The following is a 26,758-nucleotide window of genomic DNA, read 5'->3' on the forward strand; positions in this document are numbered from 1 at the left end:
GCCTGGCTCGCAGTCTCCGCTCTAATTCATCCCAAAGGTGTTCTATCGGGTTGAGGTCAGGACTCTGCGCAGGCCAGTCAAGTTCCTCCACACCAAACTCGCTCATCCATGTCTTTATGGACCTTGCTTTGTGCACTGGTGTGCAGTCATGTTGGAACAGGAAGGGGCCATCCCCAAACTGTTCCCACAAAGTTGGGAGCATGAAATTTTCCAAAATGTCTTGGTATGCTTAAGCATTAAGAGTTCCTTTCACTGGAACTAAGAGGCCAAGCCCAACCCCTGAAAAACATCCCCACACCATAATCCCCCCTCCACCAAACTTTACACTTGGCACAATGCAGTCAGGCAAGTACCGTTCTCCTGGAAACCACCAAACCCAGACTCGTCCATCAGATTGCCAGACAGAGAACCGTAATTCGTCACTCCAGAGAACACGTCTCCACTGCTCTAGAGTCCAGTGGCGGCGTGCTTTACACCACTGCATCCGACGCTTTGCATTGCAATTGGTGATCTAAGTCTTGGAAGCAACTGCTCGGCTATGGAAACCCATTCCATGAAGCTCTCTACACACTGTTCTTGAGCTAATCTGAAGGCCACACGAAGTTTACAGGTCTGTAGCTATTGACTCTGCAGAAAGTTGTCGACTTCTGCACACTGTTGTGTCAACCTCAGGAAGTTTTTTATATAAGATGTTGAAGATATGATTTGATCTTTACTTGCTGTTTAACTAACTGATAAACATTAAGAAAAAATCACTGATGCTGCTATTTATACAGAAATTCAAGCTTCTAGACTTTTGGAATGTATAATGCAAAATCTATCACAACATCTTATATAAACGTAAATAATTCTAGTGATGCTACATGATTTAAAAACCATAAGCGGTTTCCCTCTTTCAAAGAGACAGCTCCAAGCTTCATGAGTCATTAGCAGGCCCACATGGAATCAACACACACAAAACTCCAGAAGCTTCCACAGATTTCCAAAGATTTGAAACGCCCAACAATCAAACAGTTCTACATATTCTCTGCCCTTTGTTTATTAACATTTTTTTACTAATTTGACAAAGCTTTCAACTACTGTACTGTGGTACTCAGTTGTACACATCTTAACATTTCATTCTACAGAATTTTGCAAATTATGCACGAATATTACTACAAAAAGTACTTTTTAATATAAACTCATTGGTGATTGTCAAATAACGTGTGTGATATGTTTTGTTTTTTTACTTTTGGTGGTTGTGGAAAAATAAAAAAATAATAAAGACCTCCAACACTTGTTCATCTCAACAGAGCCATCCTGGAATGTTTAATGGAACTTCAACAAAAATGTGACATTTCACTTCTCTTTAATGAAACATGACACACTGATTATGCAAGCCTAATGAGAATGGAAAGGCATAAAGTCGAGGAACATGAAGTCTGCTGAAAGGATGATGCAGCCTCTGATTTTGATCTCTGAATATTGAATGAATATCAGTGTGAAACTGAAGTGAGAATGCAGGATATAGAATTTTATTTTTAGGTTAAGAAAATAGAATTAAAATTCAACTTTTACCCCATATAACACATGGTGGAGTGACTTTCACAATACAGCATAGCATTGAATGCCTTATTGCTTATAATATATAAAATGATAAGCACATAAAAAAGTATTGAATAAGGCTCAATAAGTTGATATCTGTAAGTATGAGAGCATAATATGAATAGAAGCATGAATTCAATCCAGCTGATTTCTATGTGGCACCTTATTCAACATTCAGTCATATCCAGCTGAATAAATGCTGTAATGTATTGAGCTTAGTTAAATATGACTAATTAGTTGAGAAAAATGTCATGTTCAACATATCTGGGAATAAATAGGCATAATTAATAATATATATATTTTAAGGCTTGTTGCATAACCTTTAATAAAATCCTCTTCCTGTCATTACAATTCAATATCCTGTGGGCACATGGGCAATTCAATTCAAATTCACACTCATGAATTGAAAAGAAGCCAATTCTTCAATTGTGGATTTTGCCCAAGCCCGAGGGATACGTTTTATTTCCTCATTAATTCATGAGGTACTTTAAAATGAATAGATTTTCTAAATGTCCTTTATCTTAGAGGAGAGTAATACAGCTCAGCTCAACCCCAACTTTTACCCAATATAGAGAATAACGAGTAAGTAAATAGCACGTCTTAAACATTAAGGAAATTTTAAACCTGATATCATGTTTTTAATCCATTATTGATGGATCTTCTAACACTTTTTATGACTCAAGTCTTTTTATATCCTTCCCACTCTCTTTCCACGGGATGCGGTGTTTTCTTTCAAGTGCCGATGAACTGACAGCAGATCAAGTGATGTGAAGTTTGTGTTGCGTCACAACGGGGATGTGAGCGCGAGCGACTCCACACACGTTGACGCGTGGCGCAGTGTGGAGAGGATCCGCGCATTCACCTCTGTCTGTGAGGCTGAACTGAGGATATTCCACGCGTAACGCGTTTGCTTTACTTCTCATTTTCTGCACAATAGTCCAGTGGGGTATCGTCACGACGTCTTACCGTTTCTCAAGGAGTATCTTGGATATCCGGAGGCAGAAAATAGGAGAAAGAATTCCTCTGTGGCAGTTGCACCTGTGAAGCGCGCTCGTCTCGTCTCTGGCATTGTGGAATGGCTAGAGAGATGCTGTTACAGTGGCAGACGCGAAGAGGCTGAAAACTGTGGGAAGTCAAACAGGTAAACGAGTTTGAGAAAGAAACACGAATAGTTTTTTTTTTCCTCTAATTGGCTCTATTCTCCAAAAATAAGGGTTTCAGTTAGAACCAGACAGGTTTTAACGTCTGTTGTCATACTGTATATAAAAACCATTTCAAGCTCCAGAAAAGTTCTTTAGAAAACCATGAATGTTACGAACCAAAATACTGTTCTGAAGAGATGTTTTAATCGCCGTATAACTATATACCAACTCAAGAACCTTTATTTTTGCAATTGCAAACTTTGTCATTCAGATTGAGAATTCCTGTCTCCTCTTTTCATATCATTAATATTGCACAATTAGTCCACATTCTTAGATTTTCTATAGAAACTTTCCATTTTTTCCAACCATATTTGGTCAGTGAACCTCAGCAACATCAACATCTGTCCAGACACTGCCATGCTGCAGCCTATTTGGACCTCTCTCAGTTAGACATCTGTGAATGAATTATAAAATACAGGACAAAAACTGTGTGGAATATTTTCCAGTCTATCTAACCATTAAAACACTAAAATTTGTGAGAAATCATTAAAAATGTATCCTGTCTGCTAAATTATTAATCCTCTTGTGTTTATGATGCCACCAGAGACAAGCTGTCCTTGTGAATAATTGCAATAAATTTTACCTTTTTTTTTTTTTTTTTTTTTTAACTATTTATTTATTTGTTTGTTTGTTTGAATGAGTGTTGAATCATCAAGTTCATTCATTTGCTCTAACAATGAGGTAAATGACTATTTGACTTCCCTCACTGACAATCCTAATGCCATATTTTGATTAAATGTTTTTGATACAGATTTCTTTCTCAAGACGAATCCAAATTGTATTTTTCTTAACAATGGGCTGGATTTAACATACAGGAGATAAAGTCCCATAGTTACTCTGCAGATTTGAGAAGCAGTGACATTAAATCTAGCTCTGCAATCACATAAGACAATATATCTGATCCCTTAAATCACATTTCTCATGATTTTAGGTTTTCAAAGTGCATTTTTCTGAGCAATCACAATCACAATCTTTATATAATTAGAATCTCTGATACAAAAAAAGAAAAATCATGTTTTGTTTTATTTTAATGAGACTTGATACACAAATATAAGACTGTAAGACTATAAGTCTGTGTTTAGGTTAGGCAGTGTTTTGCAGAAAGAATAAATTCCAGAATAAAAATGAATACTCATTTATTTGTAGCAATAATTTGCACTAGAGGTAGAGGCAGTTTTTGCTGCACTCTGCTGGCTTGTCAGAGTATAAAAAAACAGGATGATTTCTCAAGGCATCATTAGGGAAGCCAGATTGTTTGCACTCACCTCTGTGTTGATGCAAGTCAAAGGGGAAGAGACAAGGAGGGAGGCTTGTCTTCTGTGACATATTACATTTTCCCCTTCTCCCAGCATTGCTTGTTGAGTCATAGAGAGCTGATGTTTATATGCAGCAGGTTGAGGCTGAGGTGTGAGATGTGCCATACCTGCTGGTGCATGCTTTATATTTCTGCATCATCAGTTTTACAGCCAAATAATAGAGTTTTGTTAAAACTGCATGAATAGTTTCAGTCTGAATGTCACACCTCTGTCATTAAAAGAGAGAATAAAGGAATATTTGGGGTCCTATGCCATAGATGCTGGGGAATATTACAAAAAAATAGTTTTAGCTCATTCCTCTGTTTGTAAAAACAAGCAAAAAATTGTGTATAACTGAGTGGTATAATATATAACAGTGGTATACTATCCCTTACAAAAAAAGAAGTTTATTCAAGTGTGCTATTAGTATTTTTTTTAAACTAAAAATAAGAAAGTATACTTTCAGCCCTTTTTTTGTACATCTCAGAAACATACTTTATGTATTTCTCAGAAATATACTTAAAACTGCATTTAAGTATACTATAATGGCAGAAAAGTCAAAAGGCGCTATTTTAACGATCTAAGCGCAAGATCTGAAGCGCAGGTGCAATGTCCGAGTCCACTTTTGCTAGTTTAACGATGGGAAAAAAATGGTCCAAAAGGGTTGTACCTAGTCTCTTAATAAGTCATGGGTGTGTTTTGGGTGTAATGTGGAATAAACCAATCAGAGTGTCTTCTCCCATTCCCTTTAAAGGCCAAGTGCGCTTGCACCATGGCGGAGTGCTATTTACATGGCAGAATATAGACACTCTCAACCTGATGAGTCAGTTTAAATACATTGTTAATATTTGGCATGTTTGTGTGCTGCTGCGCATCTCTGTGTGTGTAACGAGCAGAATGTATTTTGAGGCAACTGAAAATGACTGCGCCGTCGAACCAACAAAAATCTGGTCTAAAGTCAATGGCGCAATCATTTTCAGTTGCCTCAAAATAGCAACACGCCAACAATGCACCTGAACAACTCATTTTCAGACCAGCACACCCATGGGCAAACAGATGGCCGTGAGTGCATTTGCTATTTAAACAACGTGGCGCTGGGCGTGAAAATGATAACTGCATCGGGCTGAAACTAGCAAAAAACACTTGCATCACGCTTGCCGTTGCATTGCGCCGGGTGTGTATATTTGGCCTATACTTGTACTCAGTCTTTTGATCGAGATATACTTAAAAGTAGGGATGTAATGATTCACTCAACTCATGATTCGATACGATTCACGATACTGGTTTCACGATTCGATTTTCGTACAAATTTTTTAACAAAATGAGATTTAAATGAGGAAGTGTCTTTTTATTATTTCTCAGACAAAATGCTGCATATTTCTTTGTGAAATTAACTAAATTTAAATTTGAAAACAAATCCTAAATCAAATAAATAAATAAATAATACAAATAAAAGAAATCTCTTCATATGAGTACATGAACAAGATGTTTATTTGCTCTTTTACAAGCTGAACTATCTGTAGCCATTTAAAATTAGAGGCAACCACTGCATTTTAATCATGATTCCAACAAATCTGAAGCAAAAATAGAATGTTCAGACTTTAGCTTTGTGAAATTATGCTACATAAAACTTTATAACAGCAGACGGGCTGCATGAGAACGCAAATTCACTGTCTTGACAGCAGGTGGCGCTTATGGAATGGCGGCAATACAGCGCTTCCATGGTTACCGCTATAAACAAAGCAGCGCTGTGCGCTAAAACTACTTTAAAATGTATTGTACGGAAGTAAGATAACATCTAAACTTTTCTGAACCCAGTCAGGCTCAGCTATACATTCATAGAAACCCCCACCCCCAAATATATTGCGATTCATTTAGCATCTCAACCGACTTGAATCGTCACGTTTTAATCGATTTTCAACCGGTTCCGGATGCATCATTACATCCCTACTTAAAAGTATAATTCATTATTCTAAGTATACTTACATGCTTGTAGTTGTGTTTTTTTTTCTTTTCTTTTGATTGAGTTTAAATATTACATTACATAACAATATTTAAATATTATTATTAGCCTATATATTAAATATTTTTTTCACATAGTTTTACATACTGTCTTATAAATTTATATTGTTTGAAAATATTGATTTATAAAGAAAATGGATATGTTCCTAATTCTGAGTATCTGAAATTTTGTGTAGGCTAGTCCACTGGTGTACGTAGGAATTTACTTTGAATCAACTTTACTATTACCCGCCATTGACGGAATTTTCCGGCTATCCATGTTTTCACTGTTATATGCTAGGGGGCATTATTACGCATCTTCTGAAATACTACAGAATTTCCGGATCACAACACAGATGAAGAAGTACACACAAGTGATAGATGCATTGGTTACACAAATGTAAAATAACACGATCATCAAACATTGAACAGTGTATAAATCAAAACTGTTAAATGTTACTGAATGAAATGTCGTTACTGAAAAAAATGTCGAACCCATGATGAGGTAAAGGACAGTGAAGCTTCGGGGGCGTTAATGGACTCCATAATCGTTCTAAATCCCATTCAGATGTAGTCTATGACAAAAATGTGATTTTCTCAGCTTTTTGTTTAAAACTATACGTATGATGTTAAGTTTACTTAAAAAAACAAAACAAACAAACAAAAAAACTTACAAGTATACTTGCAGTATAAAACTACCAAAAACTAGTATTTTACTGAGTAAACTTTAAAGTGTACTTCATAAACTAAAAACGTGCTAGTATTTTAACTAGAAAACTATCAGAAAACTTTCTAGTACAGTTGCAGTACAAACGGAAAATGTAGTAGTAAAGAGCCAATTTAGTCCCAAGTAGTATTGAAACAGTAGACTTGATATTAGTATAATTACTACATAAAGTATACTTAAAAATATACTTAAACATGACTTAATAAGTATACTTAATAAAATGTACTTAACGTATACTTATTTTTTGTAAGGGATGAATAGAAGTGTAAATGCAAACCAGCAGATTTCCATTGGTGCTTTATTCAAAATTCAGTCGTATCCAGCTAGATAAATCGTAACTGTGGTTTCTTGGCTCTTTTGGATGCTGAACATTAATTTTTCATTTGCACCCTCTAGATTAGAGTTCAGTCAGAGTGCACTATAGAAGCTGGAGAATTTTTACACGCTCCTCATCCGTGCTGTCAACTGCTACTCACAAATGTTCATGTCAGCTGAGATATTAACAACACCACAGTTCATTTTGCTCTCCAAAGGAACTGGTTGCCTATAGGTGAAATCATGCTTGGGTTTACAGAGAAACTCAGAGATAGTGTTTGTGGATCAAGTGAAGTCAAGGGAACCAGGTAAAAGATTTAGAGTCTATCCGAGATTGTGCCAGAACTGGAAAGAGTGGGTGTCTGTCTCATTTATGTTTAAAAAGTAGAGAGCACACATACATTTCATGTGAATCCCATGAACAGCAGAGTGTAGATTCTATTAATACGGACTTCATTGAAAAATTGATGGATTTCTAGACAGGGGTAGTACCAAGGTCAAGCTCACCGTCTGCACTTCCTTTAAAGCCAGCATGCTTTCTTGCGTGCTCTTAGATATGTTTTTTGGGGTGTACAAAATAGGAGCTCTGTGCTGTATTTTTGCTCCCTTTTGTCCCACTGCAGTGCAAACATGAATGTCTGCAAATATTCCAGGCAGGTCCCCTTTTTAAAGAATAAAACATCCCATGTTTTGGCTTTTATTATGGCATCAAGCAGAGTTATGGCATCAAGCAGAATTTAAAGGACAAAGAAATTCTCTATGGGCTCGTTTTCAGCTCAGATTGTTGGCGCTTAGTCCGCAGCATTACAGTGAGACATATATTGCATGTCGTGTGGAGTTTTGAAATGCATCCACAGGCCATAATGGATGGACTGCCAGTCACACAAACAAAGCAAACATTTAAAGCCCTAATAGCATGCATGGATCCTGATGATAAAGACAAGTTTTTACAGAGGCATGTGATTGTTATGCTGTCACTTTCCAAGTTTATGTTGTAAGACCCATTTACTGATTTTATGTAGACCCACAATAGATGGTTAATGATGCTGTTTTTGTTGTCTTTGTGTGCGCAGATTTGTGATATGTGGATGCCTGAGTATTATTTCACTTTTGCAAGGGGTCAAGGTTTGGCTGGTTAACATGGTCATTTTACCCCTGCTATTAGTAGATGGCATATACACATCCTTATGTGGGCAAAAGGCATCTCTCTATGGACAGCTATTGAAAAGTAGCCAAGCATTCAAGCAAAATAAAATTTTAGCAATATATGATTTGTAAAGAAACTGTCTGAGATGAATAGCAATGCTAATGGAAAATTCTCTCCAGAAATTTTAGACTTCCCTGGATGTGACAGATAAAGGATGTCTAATTTGTGTCTTCCCAAAAGGTTAGGTAAAGATGTGGGTTGTTGGCTGGATAATATACTTTTAATCTGCCCTTCAGTTCATCTCCCGCTAGTACGTCTGCCACTGGTGAGCATTCGAGCATTTGATTTTTTGCATGGGTAGTGAATAAACTCAAATTTGTTTTGCTGCGTAAAGCACCTGCTTACTGGATGAACATTGCGAGTTGAAGCCCCATTGAACATGGCAATTTTCAGACCTTACCACTTGCACATCTGCAGTCTTTTAGTAAAATAAATTTAATGTTGCCAAGTGATACCAAAGCTAATCAAGAATATCATTTTAAAATTACAACATGGGTATTACAGCCTATAAAAGTATCACATAAAATTAGAGTCAGATTGCAAAACATTGATCAAAGGATTAACAGAGTTTTCATTGGCCCAGGCGAGTTCCAAGAGCCCTGATATGAGTCATGTGACGTTTAAGGCTCATCCTCCATATTTATATACCATACATGGTATGAATCATATCCAAAGATTAACATTTTTTTTTCTTGCTGTCTGTTTAGGTGTTACTGAATTCACTGAAAAATCCAGGATTTTTGTAAAGTCACAAAACTGAAATAGATAAATAGGACTTTCCACTGTTTGTATCACTCCACTTGAATTTGTTGGTACACTCCAGACCTTGTGCATTAGTTTTTGGTGATTTTCAGTGACTCTTTCTGTAGGTTACATTTGTTGCACCAGTAGGTGGCGACAAATGACTTTGTCAAGTGTTTTTATGGGTGAGTCATTGAATCGTTCACTCAAGCAATTTGTTCAAAACATTATGGCTGTAGCTTAAATCCTCACCTTTATATCCTTATTCACTATTCCCTACATTAGTCCACTGAATTTAAATGAATTAGTGAATTCAAACAGTATTCCAGAAGTCCTGTCATCTTCTGGCAAGATGTGGGAATTTGTTCAGTGTGACGTTCACAGTTTATGTATTTTCTAGTGGCTTGCTGTTGAGTGTCCAATGGTTGTACACTTGTTATTGAGGTGCATTGTGGGATTAAATGAGTGCACTTAATGTCAACTATGGTTTCGGACACCATGACGGATGAGTCATGGTTGTCTCCTCAAATAGTGCACTATATATGTGTATAGGGAGCGATTTCAGACAGTTGGAAGAACAAACAAACTGGCAATAATGTCTCCAAAATGTAAGTTAATATTTGATTATACCATGGGACTGCTGAATGCTTGATTCTGATTGGTTGACGAACGTTCTTAGGCAGAATCCTGCACGCGGATGGGTGAACCTCTAATACTTGATGTAACGGGTGGAATAATATTTACTTTCAGGAATCAATAAGCACGGGTGGTCCAATAGCCAAGACTATTTTGACTCAATTTGTTACCCACTGACAGGCAGCTGCTTTTTAAACAGTCCTGAGCTTATTTGTGTTCACGATCTGTAGTCTGAAGACCATTTCTAAATACAATGCGATTTGCAGCGTTGAGCATTGCAGCCAATCGTGCGGCAACTGAAGTGATTGACAGCTTCAGTCATTATAAAGAGAGGGCTCTTTGCTCGCTCTCTGTATATATTCAAAATTTAAATTAAAGTTGTTTTTTTATGCTGCTAAGAGGACCAGTGGCCATGTATACACTGCAGAGTTTCAGGAGAGACAACCAGATTTAAATGCGCTAAAATATCCCCGATATTATATGACAGTAAAGGCTCAAATTTGGCTTTATGTTCTTTTAAGACCTCTAAGCATTTATATAGCCTATGGTGTGATTTATGCACATTTGTTCAAAATAGCCTATATGGGCAGATTGTTCACATGATGTAGGCAAAAGAAATTTGGTTTTAAATTGGTGCTGCTGTTGGATAACGGGTCGGGTGTTCTGTTAAGTACTACGGGTGCGGGGGAGGTGCAGGTTTACCAAACAGGACCCGTGCAGGACTCTTCTTGGGTGTGCAATTATTTTCCATTAAATGCACAGATATGAAGTAGTTCCAGGTCTGTCAATCACATTACAGTTCCATATCACCAGATGATTTCAGTTATTTCAAAGGTCCTTACAGCCTACAATAGCAAAACAACCAAAACTCACAGTCACTGACCAAGCAAACAGATATAACTAACAATAGGATAAAAATTACAAACATTAAAAAAATTACAATTCCGGTGGCTGGAGCCACTGCCCCTCTGCCCTCTTAGGTGCCCCTCTCGCTGAGCGATCTCTGCTCCCAAGAACATGATTTCCGTCGAGTCCTAACCCTAAAGGTCTTTGCACACTGAGTCCGAAATTTTCGCACATTAAAAAATAAATACGACCTCATGTTGTGTCAATCACATTTACACACTGCCTCCAAAACTTTCGTCCATCATTAAAAAATTCGGATCTGGTTCAATTTTCTGCGTTTTTCGCATCCGTAGCAAGCATTTTGAGAGGTGTTTTGACAATTCAGAGCCACCATACATGCTAACGTCAAAATCCAGAATGGCATCTGACAAGTTGATCGACGTTGTCTCGCAGCACAAAGCAATGTATGACAAACAAAGTGCGGAATACATATATATTGGTGGTCTTCTTTTTAATATGTGGCTCCTATACACTCAAAAAAAATAACTCATTGGATGAACTCAATTTAATTGAGGGCAGTTTTTCCATCCAATAAATATGTGTAGCCCCAACTCATAAAAGACAATTTCATGCAATGAAATGTAATTGAGTTGGTCCAACTTAATTTTATCAAATACAGTTGAAATGAAATGGATTCATTAAAAAAAAGATTTTTTTTTAATGCTTGTCCAACTCAAACTAAAACATTTAGTTGGACACAAAACTTGGTTGAGATGTTTTTATTTAAAAGTCATAAAAAAAGGAATAAAACAGTTATTTACTATATCGCTAGCAAAGCATCAAACTTAGCCACTGACATCCTGAAGTAAACTTGATAAGGAGGTGGAACTCTCCTTCCTCTCTACGCGATCTCAGGATTGGATGGACCCAATATTTCCTCTTTCTTTTCCTCTTTTTAAGAAGAGAGAGGACAACAAAATCATCCTCACTGCTTGAAGACTCCATTTAGTATTGTTTTGTGAATTTTTTCGCAACAGATTCATTAATATGCATCGGACTCAGTGTGCAAGGTTTCTGTGTGTGATAATTTTAAGGATGATGAATACAAAAAAAAAAAAAAAAAACGCATACGAAAATTTCAGAGTCAGTGTGCAAAGATCTTAACTCACCCGGAACTCACAACTCCAAAATCATCAGAGCAAATTTTCAAATAGACGCTATCTTTATAAATAAACTGCAGATTTGAGGTTTAAAAAATTACATTCTCAGCAGAAAACACTTAAAACTACATTCCGTGACACAATAACAGGAGTATTTAGAAAATTATAGTGGGTTTTCTCCTTCCGCTATTGCGTTTGCTCAGAGAAATGCTGCCAAAATGGTAAACAGTATAATGGTGGAATATCGCATGAGATCGCATCAGATTCAAGGACTAGAACTAACTGTTGTATAGATAGATAGATAGATAGATTTTACTAAAAAGAACATATAGAGAAAAGAGGAATGGCTTGAGTGTGTGTACTGGGTAATCTTGAGTAATCTTGTGTTAGAGCAGATGTGTGAGAGCCAGCTGCCTGAAGTCTGCCCTCCAGATGATCAGAGCTGTGGAGGCCAGAGAATGGCATAAGGGGATTTGCACCTTGGGCCAAGTTCTTAACCCTCCTAAAAGCCTTGTGTGATGTTGGCAGAAAAGGTTTATTTAAGTAAAGGCTCTAATTAAATCCTTGAGTATTATCAGTGTAGATACGCCACACTGTCTGTCAGTTTTATTTTTTCATGATCACAGATTAAGATTATCACAGTACCTGTGGTAAAGCATTTCTAAGATGTTGCTTAGACATCTGACAGGTCTTGATCTGTACATTAAAACTTCTTTGTAGTTTTACATTTTCACACTCAAACTATAACAATTGGAAAATGTAATGGTATAATAATGGTATATTCATCTGATGTCAGCTGTGATTTCTTTCTCAGTTTGAAATGCTGCTGAATATAGTCTGGCTTATTCTAACTCTTCTCATCTTTTCTTTTGATTTCAGGACTCAGAGGTTCAAGTCTGGACAAAGACGGCATTCTATTTACCCTCAATTGAATGTGAGCTCTCGCTGACCTCTAATATTTAAAATGGGGTTGTCATGGAAACTGCTGGTGCTGCAATTATTCATGGGATGCCTTTCAGGTAGGCATCCTAATAACCTGCTCTATAGACTTTCCTGTCTGTTTCAGTGGCATACATTTGTCCTTGTCATTTACTATTAAGGACAGACCTCCCATTCATGGATGTCTCTTATCTTCTGGAACCAATTAAAGGTTTCACTTTGTTTGTGAACGCTAAAGCCGTTGAACTCTCTCAGGTGGGCACTGTCGAGGTGAGCAAAGACACAATGTGTGAGATAGTCTGGGAGGTGGATCATATTAAATAATAAACTTTAAATCAACATAAAGCGGTCAAGGAGACATGGGGCTGAATTTAGAGTGGGGTTGTTTTACTTGTAGCGTAGGTAAGAGAACAGGTGCTGTTGCCTTTATGGCAGCGGTGTTAAGGTGCCATTATGTTCTCCTTGGCAACACTTTATTGTTATCTTAAATTATGGGATTTGACGTTTAGGCTTTATACTCATCCGTCTTGGGCAGAACATACCTTTGACATATTTCCATTGTCACTGAATTGTGCCCTATTACATCCCTGTAAAAAATAAATCTGTAAAATAATGGAAAAAGTACTGGCAGCTCATTACCTGGACATTATCCAGTTATTTTACGGACATATCCCTAAAACAAAACTCAATGAAGTGCAATATTCTAAATACAGGTAAAACACCTGTAAAAAAACAAATACGGAAAATTCTGTTAAATTAATACAGTACATTGTGCCCTATTTTTACAGATTTTTTTTTTTAGAGTATAGACCTCCTACAGTGTGGGTATTATACCATGACTTTGTGATTTAAAGACCATCTTACTTTGTGTCAAAGTTGGAGAAAAGATGTGATAATATGTAATTTAACAAGCCCTTTGAGAGACATGAAAAGGTTAATGTGCAAATGAATCTACCAGCCATTATTTTATTGGAGAGCGCAATTTATGTTCTCATTTAGCCAAGTGGAAGCACAAAAGCCCTTTTATTGATCTCTTTTTGATGAAGCAGTTACATTGTCTTTCAGTCACTGGGAGGGTCAGACTTAATCCTCTAAGTCTTTGATTTAAAAAGGGCTGTTTGCTCTTTTACATGATGTTCAGGATTTTTGAAAGCACTCTTTTCTTCGCTAGCCAGTTACATTGTAGAATTATTATCTCTCACTATATGGGGTATGATGTCACAATGTAAACCTGCGTTATTGGCTTTTTAGCAAAATGAGAATTGATTATCAATCACAAAACTATTTATTAAAAATATACAAAACGTATATTAGTGATACTATTATTGATAAACTTCATATATAAAAACACACATAATATCTTGTCCGGAAAACATAAATTTATGCCATGTATGCAACCTTTTACATTCTGCCAATGGTGTTCATATTTTTATAGGGGTCATATAATGCCACTTTTACAAGATGTAAAATAAGTCTCTGATGTCCCCAGAGTGTGTATGTGAAGTTTTAGCTCAAAATACCGCACAGATAATTTTTTATATCATGTTAAATTTGTCACTTTTTGAGGGTGACAAAAACGCTCTGTTTTTGTGTGTGTCCCTTTAAATGCAAATGAGCTGCTGCTCCTATGAAGAAGGCGGAGTTTCAAGAGCTCATGTTAGCAGCGGCGATTACCTCAGACTCACTGAAAATGTCAGAAACTGTTCAGCCTTTTATGTACAAACCGGAGTCAGACAATGACGGAGAGACTCAAGAAGAAGTGACAACATGTAGAATGCAACAGGACGTTTCTGAATGGTTAGTTGATGAATTTATGTAGCTGATGTGGGATATTTTAAAGTCATTGATTAGCATATTCTGTCATGATAATCTATAAATTGCTAGTGTGGGAACTGTTGTAAGATGCTTACAGAGCCAGAGAATATATGCTGCATGAAGACAGAACAGGTATAGTTTAGTTTAATTACAGTTATAACTTGTCATGTTGTCATCTTGCTTTAATGACATGCTATTGCTTTTGTGTTACGTACTGTATTGCAATAAAATGGCCTCACCCCTTTGTTGCGTGTTCTCAGGGGCAGGGTTTATGTAAATTTTAGGGTTTGTGATGTCACCAACCTGGGAAGAAGCTCGTTGTAGTCTCTACCAGCCGTTTGTTGTAGACCTTAAACAGAGAATTCTTTCAAAGAAAATATCTCCCTTTTCTTTGAACTTTGAGCATTGTAACTTTGCAGATGTTGTTTATGCTCTAACAGCAACATTACACATTAACTAAAGTTTAAAAAAGTGAAATCGCAATGAACCACCCCTTTAAAATAATAATAAAAAAAAAAAAAACTGATACTGCTAAAACAGATCTTACAGCATTGTGAAATGGTCCTGATATTCATCCACTCCAACCAAATAATTACATTAACAGCAAACCCACTCGAAATGATTATTGGATACCTTTGTGATTTAATTGCCAGCACTCAATACGCTTTTGAAAGTAAAATATTACATGTGTCCCTGGTCGTGTAAAAGACATGCTAATGGCCACTATAACTCCATTCGTTTGCTTTGTTTTAACTGAAAAACCTGTAAAAAGTTAAACCAGTTAAACAGTCTGCTTTAATTTTTATCTTTTGAGCATATGGTGCCAGGTAATTTTAACTGCAGTAGAACACAATGGACACAAGGATGTAATTGTGGTTGATTAAATGTGCTTTGATTGAGGAGTAGAGACACAAAACACAGAGCACAATCAGAGAAAAGCATTTACATATTCGTAGTCCTGATTAATTTAGTTGTGTTTCTCACCAGTTGAAGCCAAACTGAATTAGATACTTTAATTACATTTTGGGAAGATTTTTCCCTTTTATTAACTTTTATCAGGAGCAGATATATTAAAGAGTGTAAGAAAGATACTGGTGAGAATGAAGGGAAATGGGATTGGGAAAAATCTCAATTCGACTCAATTTGAAGGATTAGTTCACTTCAGAACTAAAATTTCTTGATAATTTACTCACCCCCATGTCATCCAAGATGTTCATGTCTTTCTTTCTTCAGTCGAAAAGAAATTAAGGTTTTTGAAATTGGTTATGACATTGCTGTCTATAGGGCAGTGAGAAAGCTCTCAGATTTCATCAAAAAATATCTTAATTTGTGTTCCGAAGGTGAATGAAGGTCGAATGATGTGAGGGTGAGTAATGACAGAAATTTCATTTTTGGGTGAACTTTATTTCATTAACATTACATTTTCTGCAAGTACAGTTTTTTTTTAAATATATACTTTTAAGCTTTGAAGTACACTACAAATGCACATTCAATACAATTAAGCACACTTTTTCACAAGGCTAGACACATCTTAAAACAATTACAAAGAATAGTTATCATTAAATTATATTTTGACCATTATTGACAGATAATTGATGCATTTTTGTCTTTCAGTAACAAGATTAAGCAGAAATGTCAATTTGAAAAAGGTCAAATTCATAAATACACTTAACATAATTGATCCATTGTGATATATTACATTATTGCATAGTTTTCTGCAAGTTTGTTACAGTTAACAACTGAGTTAGCCACACTTAATTCCTTAAATGTACAGTTCTCTACACTCAGAGCTTCAGGGCTCGTTGTGTGTGCGGTGAGTATCTGTTTGCGTGGGTGTGTGCAGGTGTGTATTTTAACTTACCAAGATTGGCTTTTTCATTTGATGAATAAAACCCTTGAATCAGAATCAAACGAATTGGAGGGCACACAAATGTCTAAACCCTCTCCCTCCCTCCCTCGCCCTGTGCGCCCTGTCTGTGACTGGATATTCATGCTGAGGTAAGCTGGCCGAATTCATCGGCTTGTCAGATGGTATTGAATTTGAGATTAGTTTTTATTTGGGCCTCCAAATTGCTCCTTGGCTTTTCCCTCCAGCTCCGGTGCTGCTCCGGGGGGCTGCACTGCCATATAAATTCTCCACTCAGGTAGAGAGAGAGAGAGAGCGACCTGCTTTCTCCAACTTCCTCAATAATGACCTCCCTTTCCACCAAGATGGGCTTTGTGTTGTAAACCTCTTGTTAGTATTCTGTGCTGAACAGAGATAGATAATTTCTCAGCGACAGTGTGTCTCTTTGGACAGCTGTGGTCTGTTGACAGAAATCACAGCACCAGTAAAGCCCTTAGCCGAATCCTCACAACGTAACGTCAAACCCACAGGCGACGACATGGCTTCAGATTACTCCCCATCAATATTTTAATAACATCTTGTAATATTTGCAGCATCACTAAAGCTTGTAATTACATGGTGTTTCTGAAACAGACAGTTTCGTCCTCTTGTCCTCTGGCAAATACGAACCTTAATTGCAGCATTAATTCCTTGTGTGATAGAAATTTGCACTTTGCTGCATTTCTCAGGTTTGCATCAGCTCCAAGCTCAACCTGAAGTTTTGAAATCTCTCTCACCCTTGTCTTTATGTACATATGCCTCACCTCTTTTGGTACCAGATTTTGGTATTATATCTCATTTAGCTGTTCCATGGAAAATTGCTCATGCGGATTTTGAACAGCTTGATCAGAAAGAGACAGATGCTTTAGTGCAGTGTCAATATTGACGCCCCCAATTGACGTGTTCCAGACCCCTGATTATGAGACCAGTCTTTGTTTAGCATGGATGAGTCACTTGATAATTAATGTGTGTTTTAGCCTTTGATAACATCTCAGCAGACTGACTTTCATGTCCATGTGCATCATAAGATTGCATAAGAAGTGTTTGGCGGGTACATGTGGAACACAATACTGTATATCTACAAATCCCATGGGCGTGATTTTACTTTAAAAAATAGAGAGGGCGGTAGGAGGTTTTGATGTCACGAAATGGCAGATGCTTAGAGCATGAAAATTAAATTAGGAACAAATGATTTAAAATGATCTTTCAGAGTTTTGATTAAAAAAAAAAAATAGTCTGCTGAAAAATTCAGCTTTGATGGTCACCAACATAATATATGTTTTGCATGCTGGGACCAGTTTTGCTTGAGAACAGCGTGACTATGATGTTCCACCAGCTAGTCCAGCACTATACCAGCTCTATTCATTCAAAACAATCTCATGGCAATTCATAACTATTTCATATTTTGGGGGATTGTTGGCTAAATTGTGTGATTTTATTCATACGTTTCGTGCGATCTGTGACGGGTCTGTTTAGCGTATACATTTTTTATTTTTTTGTAATAATTATTGTACTTTTTTGTACGATTCCATTCATACAAATTCAGATGAAATATTAAGCTTGTAAAATAGTTACGTTTTTCATCATAAACCAGCATTGACCAACATGGAGTTCATGCTGGTTATTGCTGGATTCTTTAGCAGTGGGGCCGGATTCACAAAATTCTTCTAAAGAAAAAAGTTAAGAAATTAAAGATAAATTCTAAGAAGTTCATACAAATGTTCCTAAGTGCATTTCTTGAAAAATTCAGCAACACTTTATTTTAAAGTGGTCATAAACTGTGTTGTTTTATTGTTTTATAATGTTTCCTGGGGTGCACTTATAATGTTAGTATGCTTTTTACATCAAAAATTGTCATAATTTAGGAATAAAAGGCATTTTTCCTACCCTGATTTTAGCCCTCTTTATTTGAATGCTGTGTTGTAAAGGGGACGTCCTTAATATAACTTAAATGATGTCTCTTACTGAAATATGTAGTAAAAACCCCATGAGAGATTTACGTTATTTAAAAAATTCACATCGTTTTATAGATATTTTGGACAAAGGGCGGCACCATTTTTGACAGCTGGATCTGTTCAAGGTAAGTTTATGGATCGATCTAATGTATGATTGATGTGTCATTACTGACTGACTGAATCGACAAACTGACGAATCATCAGGTTCCTCCACAAACAAGCTTGAACTTCCCCAGTCAGTGGCTGTGGTGTCATGTTTACATCCTGTAAGGATGGCATCTAGCGTGTTTTGTCTCTGCCATTTCACAGTGCGGATTTCACTCGATATCCGAGGGCGTTTAGACTCCCGACGGTACGGCATTTTGTTTAAGCCTACGCTTATATCCATCACCACCTGAAAGCTCTTTCAGTAGCTGTGGTCTACTAAAAGCCTTAAAGTCATCAGGGTTAAAGTGGAGAGAACAGAGACGCAGGTCTTTAGGAAGTTTTGTTCGTCCACAGGCATCTTCCCATTTTTTCTCCTCTTCTTAACGTTAGGAAAGCAGTGAAGACTTACATCACTTCTCCTGTTGCCCTTCGACTGAAAATTACAGCCAAAAGCCACACAATGTGGCATCGTATTATATTTTTTCGGGTTGTGTTGTGGTAAAAATAGCAACAGTTAGTGCCAGTTGCTTGCTGAGTGCAACCATTTGACGTCATCGACTGCGCATCTAAACAAAATGGCGCTGCCCTTTGTCCAAAATATGTATAAAACGATGTGGATTTTTTAAATAATGTAAATCTTTCAGGGGTTTTTTTACTGCATATTTCAGTAAGAGACATAATTTAAGTTATATTAAGCCATACAAGTCTTAAAACCAGGGGTTCCCTTTAAGGGGCGTGTCTGCTGTGAGACTTCAGTGTAAACGCCCACTGCTGTGATTGGCTAACATCTTTGCATATGAAATAGCTAAGAATTACTCTTTCGAAAACATTTAGCATGGTTTTACTATTACAGCTCTCAAGGTTAACTAATCGTGAAAAGTGTTGATTATAGCATTACATTTAGATCTATGGCATTATATTTAAATTGTGGCATGAAAGGTTGCAGTGATGAACAGTGTAGCCGATCACAGACATGTTGTTAAGCGCATGAAAGCAGTGATCTCGTCATTGCAACTCAATTTCTGCACACTAACGAATGCTTTCACCATAACTAACAGGGCAAACGCGATGTAACTAAGAGATTCGTTGACTAAAACGGGAGTTTGGGCGCAAGTCACTGATAAACTTGTGCTGTTTGATTGACAGCTCCAACGATTGTAAAGGAAGCGTTCTTTGATCGGTTTCTATATGTAATTTAATCACTGTTTAAATAACAGATTATTTTCATCCTACTAAGAGAAACAACATGAAGTTGACCGTTTAGTCACTGGTTTGATTTACTGACACATAGACAAAGAACATCTGACTGTACATGAAACATTAATATCAGATCAGGCATTAGAAACACAGTTACTTACATGTTGTTGCATTAGGATCCTTTAAAAGGTAATGTTATTTTTAGTCCTGTATCGCTCTTCTCTCCTCCTCATCTCACAAACACGCCAGTGGGTGGGACTAACGTTGCAATGATGGCCTTGATTTATTCTGCGGAGGCGGCGTTTCACCTATAGGCACATTCCGGGACGAGTCGTTTGCTGGGTCTGGTGTCAATAAAAGCTTTTATTGAACTAACAAGGAAGTTTTCACTTCTGAAACTTACAGGATATTCTTATAGTACGATGACCTCTTATATATCAAAAGCTCAAGGAAAAGTTGATTTCTCAACTCATGACCCCTTTAAGGTGACATAGTTGTGTGTTAGATTTTGGCATAAAAATCCAAGACAAGATTTATTTGATCATTTATTGTCAGTGGCAAAGACAAATAGACAGTTCATAATATTTGATTAACCTGTTCAATCTAGGCTTGAGTTTGAGTGTAGGGACCTTGGAATTTTTCCTGAGCGCTGAGCATGTTGGCTATTTCTAACATGAAGAGAACTCTTTTTCAGGCAGCCAAGGACACATTAATTTATCAAAGAGTGGAGCTCTCCATTACCGCCATTACAGAGAACCCTTTACATTGTGCGTAATCATGACCGATCATTGTTTACATTATTGATCGTTATCGATTTGGTGATTTAAGACAATTCTTCTTAGGTTTTTTCTTCAGAACAATCTTAAGAAAAAAATTAAGAACATTCTTAAGAACTGTTTTTGGGAATACAAAATATTTGGTCACACTTTAGTTTAGGTCCAATTCTCACTAACTATTAACTAAGACTTTTGCCTCAATAAACTCCTAATTCCTGCTTATTAATAGTTAGTAAGGTAGTTATTAAGTTTAGGTATTAGGTAGGATTATGGGATGTATCATGCAGAATAAGGCATTAATATGTGCTTTATACTAATAAACAGCCAATATCCCAGTAATGCATGCTAATAAGCAACTAGTTAATAGTGAGAATTGGACCCAAAACTAAAGTGTTACGCAATATTCTTATATATATTTCTTAATAACAAGAAACTCAGTTAAGAAAAATTATATTCTTAAGAAAGTTTCATGAATCCAGCCCCATGATGAGCAGGATTTTCTCATCATTAAGTCAAAACCGAAATGTAAGCAAAATTAGGAATGTCCAAAATTCATTTAAACCAAATCAGCCATGACAAAACGTGAAAATGAATCCTCTTCATGAGCATGGGGTTGAGTTTATGATTGTATAAGTTATGAATATTGCTGCACATGTATTATAGTAGTTTATTAGTAGTAGTAGTATATAGTAAGTGCTGCAGATGTTTTGTTTAGCTGCACAGTTATTTGTGCAGAACCTGATTTCACCAAGTACAACATGTTCCTGGATCAACATCTTTGTTGATCCTGGAACAACATTCCAATCAACCAATCAGATTTGAGGGACAAGTTTACAGTTTATGTCAAGTTTAGGCTTCTACAAGTTTAGTGCTTGTACATCAGTTTCATTTCCCTCTGATTTTAGGGATAAGTTTTGGGTAGGGTTAAGTTTAGGGGTAAGGGATAGGGTTAGGACTAAATTTTCAGACAGGAATGTTGTTCCAGGATTAACAAAATATGCTGACCTAGGAATGTGTCAGCAAAATCAGGAAGCACATTATTTGCAAACTCAGCAAAATCATTATTTGCAAACTCCGCAAAATCAGGACATGTATTATTTGTAAAAGCATTAACAGACATTTTAGTGCAAAAAAATAAAATCATAAGGGAGGATGCTATGTGAGCAGGCTGGGCAGTTGGAAATATGACTCAACTAAACAGTGGAAAGCACTGTGGTAGCTAATGGGAAATCTGAGTCAATATTATGGTTGTGAAGTATCACTTTATCATTTGCTCTCACTCACGTCTTTTCATCTTCTCATGTTTCCTGTTGCATTTAAGAGTTAAAGCCCTTGATGACAGTGAGATTGAAATGAGCCCTGGTGCAGTGTATTCCCCATTCAATAGATTTCAAACACCTCCACTGAGAGCTCTTCTGTGCTCTATTATCACCCAAATTCACAATAAACTCCACCTCTCCTGCGTTAGTGAGATGCTAATTGAACACTAGGTAGGCCAATTTAGCATGGAAAAAACTGTTAGTCCTGAATTTTCAGATGCATTAATTCAGTTTGCACCCCACTGGAACTTGATATCTGCACAAGGTAAATAAACAACCAGCAGTATGTGCTTAACATGAAGTAATTTCTCAAGAGGATGGTTTCCCCTGAAATTAGTCCACTAAATATAGGTTAAGAAAGTAGTTGGTGAGCTGTGAATGCATGTCTGTTGCCTCAGACTATTGAAAAAAGATTTTCAGAAGTAGTTACGCTGGAATATATAAAGGTCAGAAATTAACTTTTCCATTAAGGGGCAATATTTGCCCCTTGGACTTGATTGCCAGGGACATTTTTTACAATTTAGGCATTTAAAAAAAAACAAAACAACAGTAACAAAAAAATCAGTCATCAAAAAGTCATTCAGTTTAACCAAAATTGTGGTTTTACCGAATGACACATTTGGTTATACCGAATGATGATATTTTCAAAGAATGCTAACAGGCTAATATCTAGCTAGCTAACAAAAGGACAATCAAACATTTTATATTTAGTACAAGTTTTTAAAATATTACAACATTTTCCATGTTTTATAGCGGTTGTACCGAATGACCTGATGTTTCAGGACATGCGTATGAGCAAGTGAAAACATGAATTTTTAAAATAGTTAAGAGAGAGTTAGTTACTTTGCTTCATGACCATGTGGTCCTTTGCAGGTGTCTGAATGATGTCACATCCTGTCACATGATATTGACCGCATGACTTGATTTAAAATGGTCCCTTTATATTGTTAACCCGAATGACATCAATGAAATTCATTTTTCCGGGCATTCTTTCTCATAACAAAGCAACGACTTCTACACATAATTTTAATTTCAAATTAAAATTCACATAATTTCAATGTTGATATATGATGTTATAAAATCATGCCAGAATAAAAAATATATACATTTATTACATTTCAAGATATTTTAATCACAAATGAAATGGCTGTATTGGCCTTTGGACGGTTAAACCGAATGACCTTTTGACACTTCAGAATCTTTAAAATACCTTTATATCTAGCAAAATATAATTAAAACCTTTTGGATTCAATAAAAGAGATCTAGTTGTACTACCTTACATACTTTGGATGTCATATCTTTGTTTTTTATTGCTATTAAGGCCTGTTGTTCTTTATGTCAAATACTAATTTAACCAATTACTTCAATCTATAAGAATACTATACCAATAAAAAATTGTATTAGCATCAAAAAAAGCAATCTTTACAGTGCAATGGTGGAAAAGAAGCAGCATCTGATAAAGCATTTATGACAAAAATTGGAGATTATTGCTCTTGATATAATTATTATTAAGGTCAATTACATAAAAAAAAAGTTGCGTTTGAGGAAATGGCACATCATAGGCAAAGCAGGCTACAAACCATTTATAAATTAGATTATTGCTTTTTTAGAAAATCAAGACTTCACGTTAGTTATTTTAGTAACAAAATTAGCAAATTAGCAGCTAATTTCTCTGGATATCTTGTTTGAAAGGTCATGAAAGTCTAACAGCAGATACAGCAAGACATGTCGAATGGTTTTAGACAGTGCAGATGTCATTTAAATACTCAAAAATTTAGTTTATCACATTTTTTGAGACAAACCATGGAAAGGTTTTGTGGAGTTTTGGACACAATGCACTAACATAAGCTCTATGTTGTGTTAATCGGCATAAAATGAGTTTTAGATTATGCAAATTGCATTCACTCTCGCATAAAAACTCTCCGTCCTGCTCATTGTTGGGTGGATGTCTCATCTTGCTGAAGGCCATTTGTGCTTAATAAGACAGGATAAGTGGTTTGCGCTAACCATCAACATGTAATTACGGAGAATAATAAACCACAAAATTTCCAGACTTTTAAGTGTTTACACGATACACACAATTAAGCTACTTTCCTGCAAGTTAGCGTCTTTGGTATGAGGAAATCGCATTAGAAAGCTTAGTGGCTCACCATGTGTTTCTAGCAAATTGAATAAGCTCTTGTTTTTTCTGTGACTAGATTTATGAATTGTAAACATAGGTGGTGGATAAGCAGTATACAGTATATAAGGACATTTACTGCCTCAATACAGTGTTTAAGCTCAAAAGTTCTGTATTTTAACATATGTTTTGCTCATTTGGGGTTTGTGATATTAGCATTTTGAACGTGTAGTGTTGCTAACATCCTGCCAACAATAATCTCAAGTGTTTTTAAGATTACTCTGATTGCGCCAAATTTATGCTGCCCACTTGACAACTATTGAATGACAGATAGACTTTCATCCAGTGAACAGATGGATACCTTTCAGAACAGCTTTGCTGTAAAAAGCACGCTAAGCTAAACTTAGCATTGACTAGCAGTGAAATTGTGATCTTTTCCTCCTCACCTTTAGACGGCAGCGGTCCTCTGAGGCCAGTGTTCACCAAACAGCCGGGAAGTATTGTATTCCCTCTCCATCTTAATGAGCCCAGCCGGGATGTCACCTTCAGCTGTGAAGCCCAGGGACATCCGCCCCCGTCCTACAGGTGAGATCCCCTATGAATTTTGGTATAAAAGGGCCAAGACAAGCTTTATTTTTATTTATTTATTTATTTGTCAGTGGCTAAGACAAATAGACAATCCATTAGACAATCCTTAATACTTGATTAACTTGTTCAATTTAGGCTTGAGTTTGAGTGTATGGACCTTGGAAGTTTTCCTGAGCATTGAGCACATGTTGGGTATTTCTAACATGAAGGGAACTCTTTTTCAGGCTGCCAAGGACACATTCATTTATCAAAGAGTGGAGCTCTCCATTGTCGAGAACCCTTTACATTGTCTCTACAGTCCTTGATTTGACTCATCTTGAGTTAAAACCAATCTGAACTAGTCTCTGCTGGTTTGGCCTTTCTGTTTTATATATTTATTTTGCAGGAGACCCATGCTGAGTCTAATTGGATTTAATTTCTCTTTGAAAAGCTATTTTCTTTAGCCACTTCTCTTCTGTGGTTGCTGTCTTTCTTTGACTCCCTCTTGTCCTTGTGCTTGATTTCTGATCTCTTTTGTTTTCAGAATTTAATCTTATTTTAACTGCAGTGTGTATGTATCAAACATAATTTTGGTACAAAAGGGTCATAGTCAATTTACTTAATTTTATTCAAGCTCAAAGACAAATTTACTGGAAGTTTCTCCAGTCAGACAGCCTGTATTGTGTTTCTCCTCAATGGCATGAAAGTAACCTAAATGAACAAAGAAAAATGATGTCCGCACACTGAAATCGCAGCTCCAAAACTGTATTTACCAAACAGCGCAATGTTTTGAGCAGTCAGGTCTTTATCAGGCACAAACTTTTCCTAAAATTAACCTGTGCATTCAAACATTTAGGGTCAATTAGGTGTGTTTACATACTATATACACTGAACAGGCATAACATTATGAGCACTGACAGGTGAAGAGAATAACACTGATTATCTCCATCACAGCACCTGTTAGTGGGTGGGATATATTAGGCAGCAAGTGAACATTTTGTCCTCAAAGTTGGTGTGTTAGAAGCAGGAAAAATGGGCAAGTTTGAGCGAGTTTGACAAGGACCAAATTGTGATGGCTAGACAACTGGGTCAGAGCATCTCCAAAACTGCAGCTCTTGTGGGGTGTTCCCGGTCTGCAGTGGTCAGTATCTATCAAAAGTGGTCCAAGGAAGGAACAGTGATGAACCGGCAACAGGGTCATGGGCGGCCAAGACTCATTGATGCACGTGGGGAGCGAAGGCTGGTCTGTGTGGTCCGATCCAACAGATGAGCTACTGTAGCTCAAATTGCTCAAGAAGTTAATGCTGGTTCTGATAGAAAGGTGTCAGAAAACACAATGCATCGCAGTTTGTTGCATATGGGGCTGCATAGCTGCAAACCAGTCAGGGTGCCCATGCTGACCCCTGTCCACCGCCGAAAGCACCAACAATGGGCATGTGAGCATCAGAACTGGACCACAGAGCAATGGAAGAAGGTGATGAAGGTGGCCTGGTCTGATGATGGCCTGGTCACGTGGATAGCCGGGTGCATGTGCGTCACTTACCTGGGGAACACATGGCACAAGGATGCACTATGGGAAGAAGGCAAGCCGGCGGAGGCAGTGTGATGCTTTGAGCAATGTTCTGCCTTGGATCCTGCATCCATGTAGATATTACTTTGACACGTACCACCTACCTAAGCATTGTTGCAGACCATGTACACCCTTTCATGGAAACGGTATTCCCTGGTGGCTGTGGCTCTTTCAGCAGGATAATGCGCCCTGCCACAAAGCAAAAATGGGTTCAGGAATGGTTTGAGAAGCACAACAATGAGTTTGAAGTGTTGACTTGGCCTCCAAATTCCCCAGATCTCAATCCAATCGAGCATCTGTGGGATGTGCTGAACAAACAAGTCCGATCCATGGAGGCTCCACCTCGCATCTTACAGGATTTAAAGGATCTGCTGCTAACATCTGATACCACAGCACACCTTCAGGGGTCTAGTGGAGTCCATGCCTCGATGGGTCAGGGCTGTTTTGGCAGCAAAATATATATATATATATATATATATCTCCATTTTTTCATCTTAACCGGAAAAAAAGAAGAAGAAAAAAAAAACATTTGAAAGGAAATCCACCACTTTAAAGCTCTGACATCAGTCTACAATGAAAGAAAAAAATAATAATTAAAGTGCACAATTTTAAAGGCTAGTGTTGTGGCAAAATAAAAACTTTTACTGCATAAGAGACAAACTCGTCCAAATGTCCAAGTGTCTCATCCAAACACATGTAGCTGCAGAGTGTAAGACAAAGAATGAAAGCTTCCCCTCACTTTTATATCTCTAACC

At 36.9% G+C, this 26,758-nt stretch overlaps 1 protein-coding gene across 1 annotated transcript in view; it reads left to right on the plus strand.

Moving 5' to 3' along the window:
• The first annotated feature begins 2,297 nt into the window (after positions 1-2,297).
• The window catches only part of cntn3a.1 (contactin 3a, tandem duplicate 1), an 88,211-nt gene continuing 63,750 nt past the window's right edge, over positions 2,298-26,758 (plus strand). Inside the window, 3 exon segments of the mRNA XM_051880840.1 lie at positions 2,298-2,725; positions 12,594-12,733; positions 24,319-24,451. Of these exon segments, the coding sequence (XP_051736800.1) occupies positions 12,679-12,733; positions 24,319-24,451 (188 nt within the window). The 5' untranslated portion in view covers positions 2,298-2,725; positions 12,594-12,678.

This window comes from Ctenopharyngodon idella, chromosome 22, assembly GCF_019924925.1.
Source record: "Ctenopharyngodon idella isolate HZGC_01 chromosome 22, HZGC01, whole genome shotgun sequence".
Taxonomy (NCBI): Eukaryota; Metazoa; Chordata; class Actinopteri; order Cypriniformes; family Xenocyprididae; genus Ctenopharyngodon; species Ctenopharyngodon idella.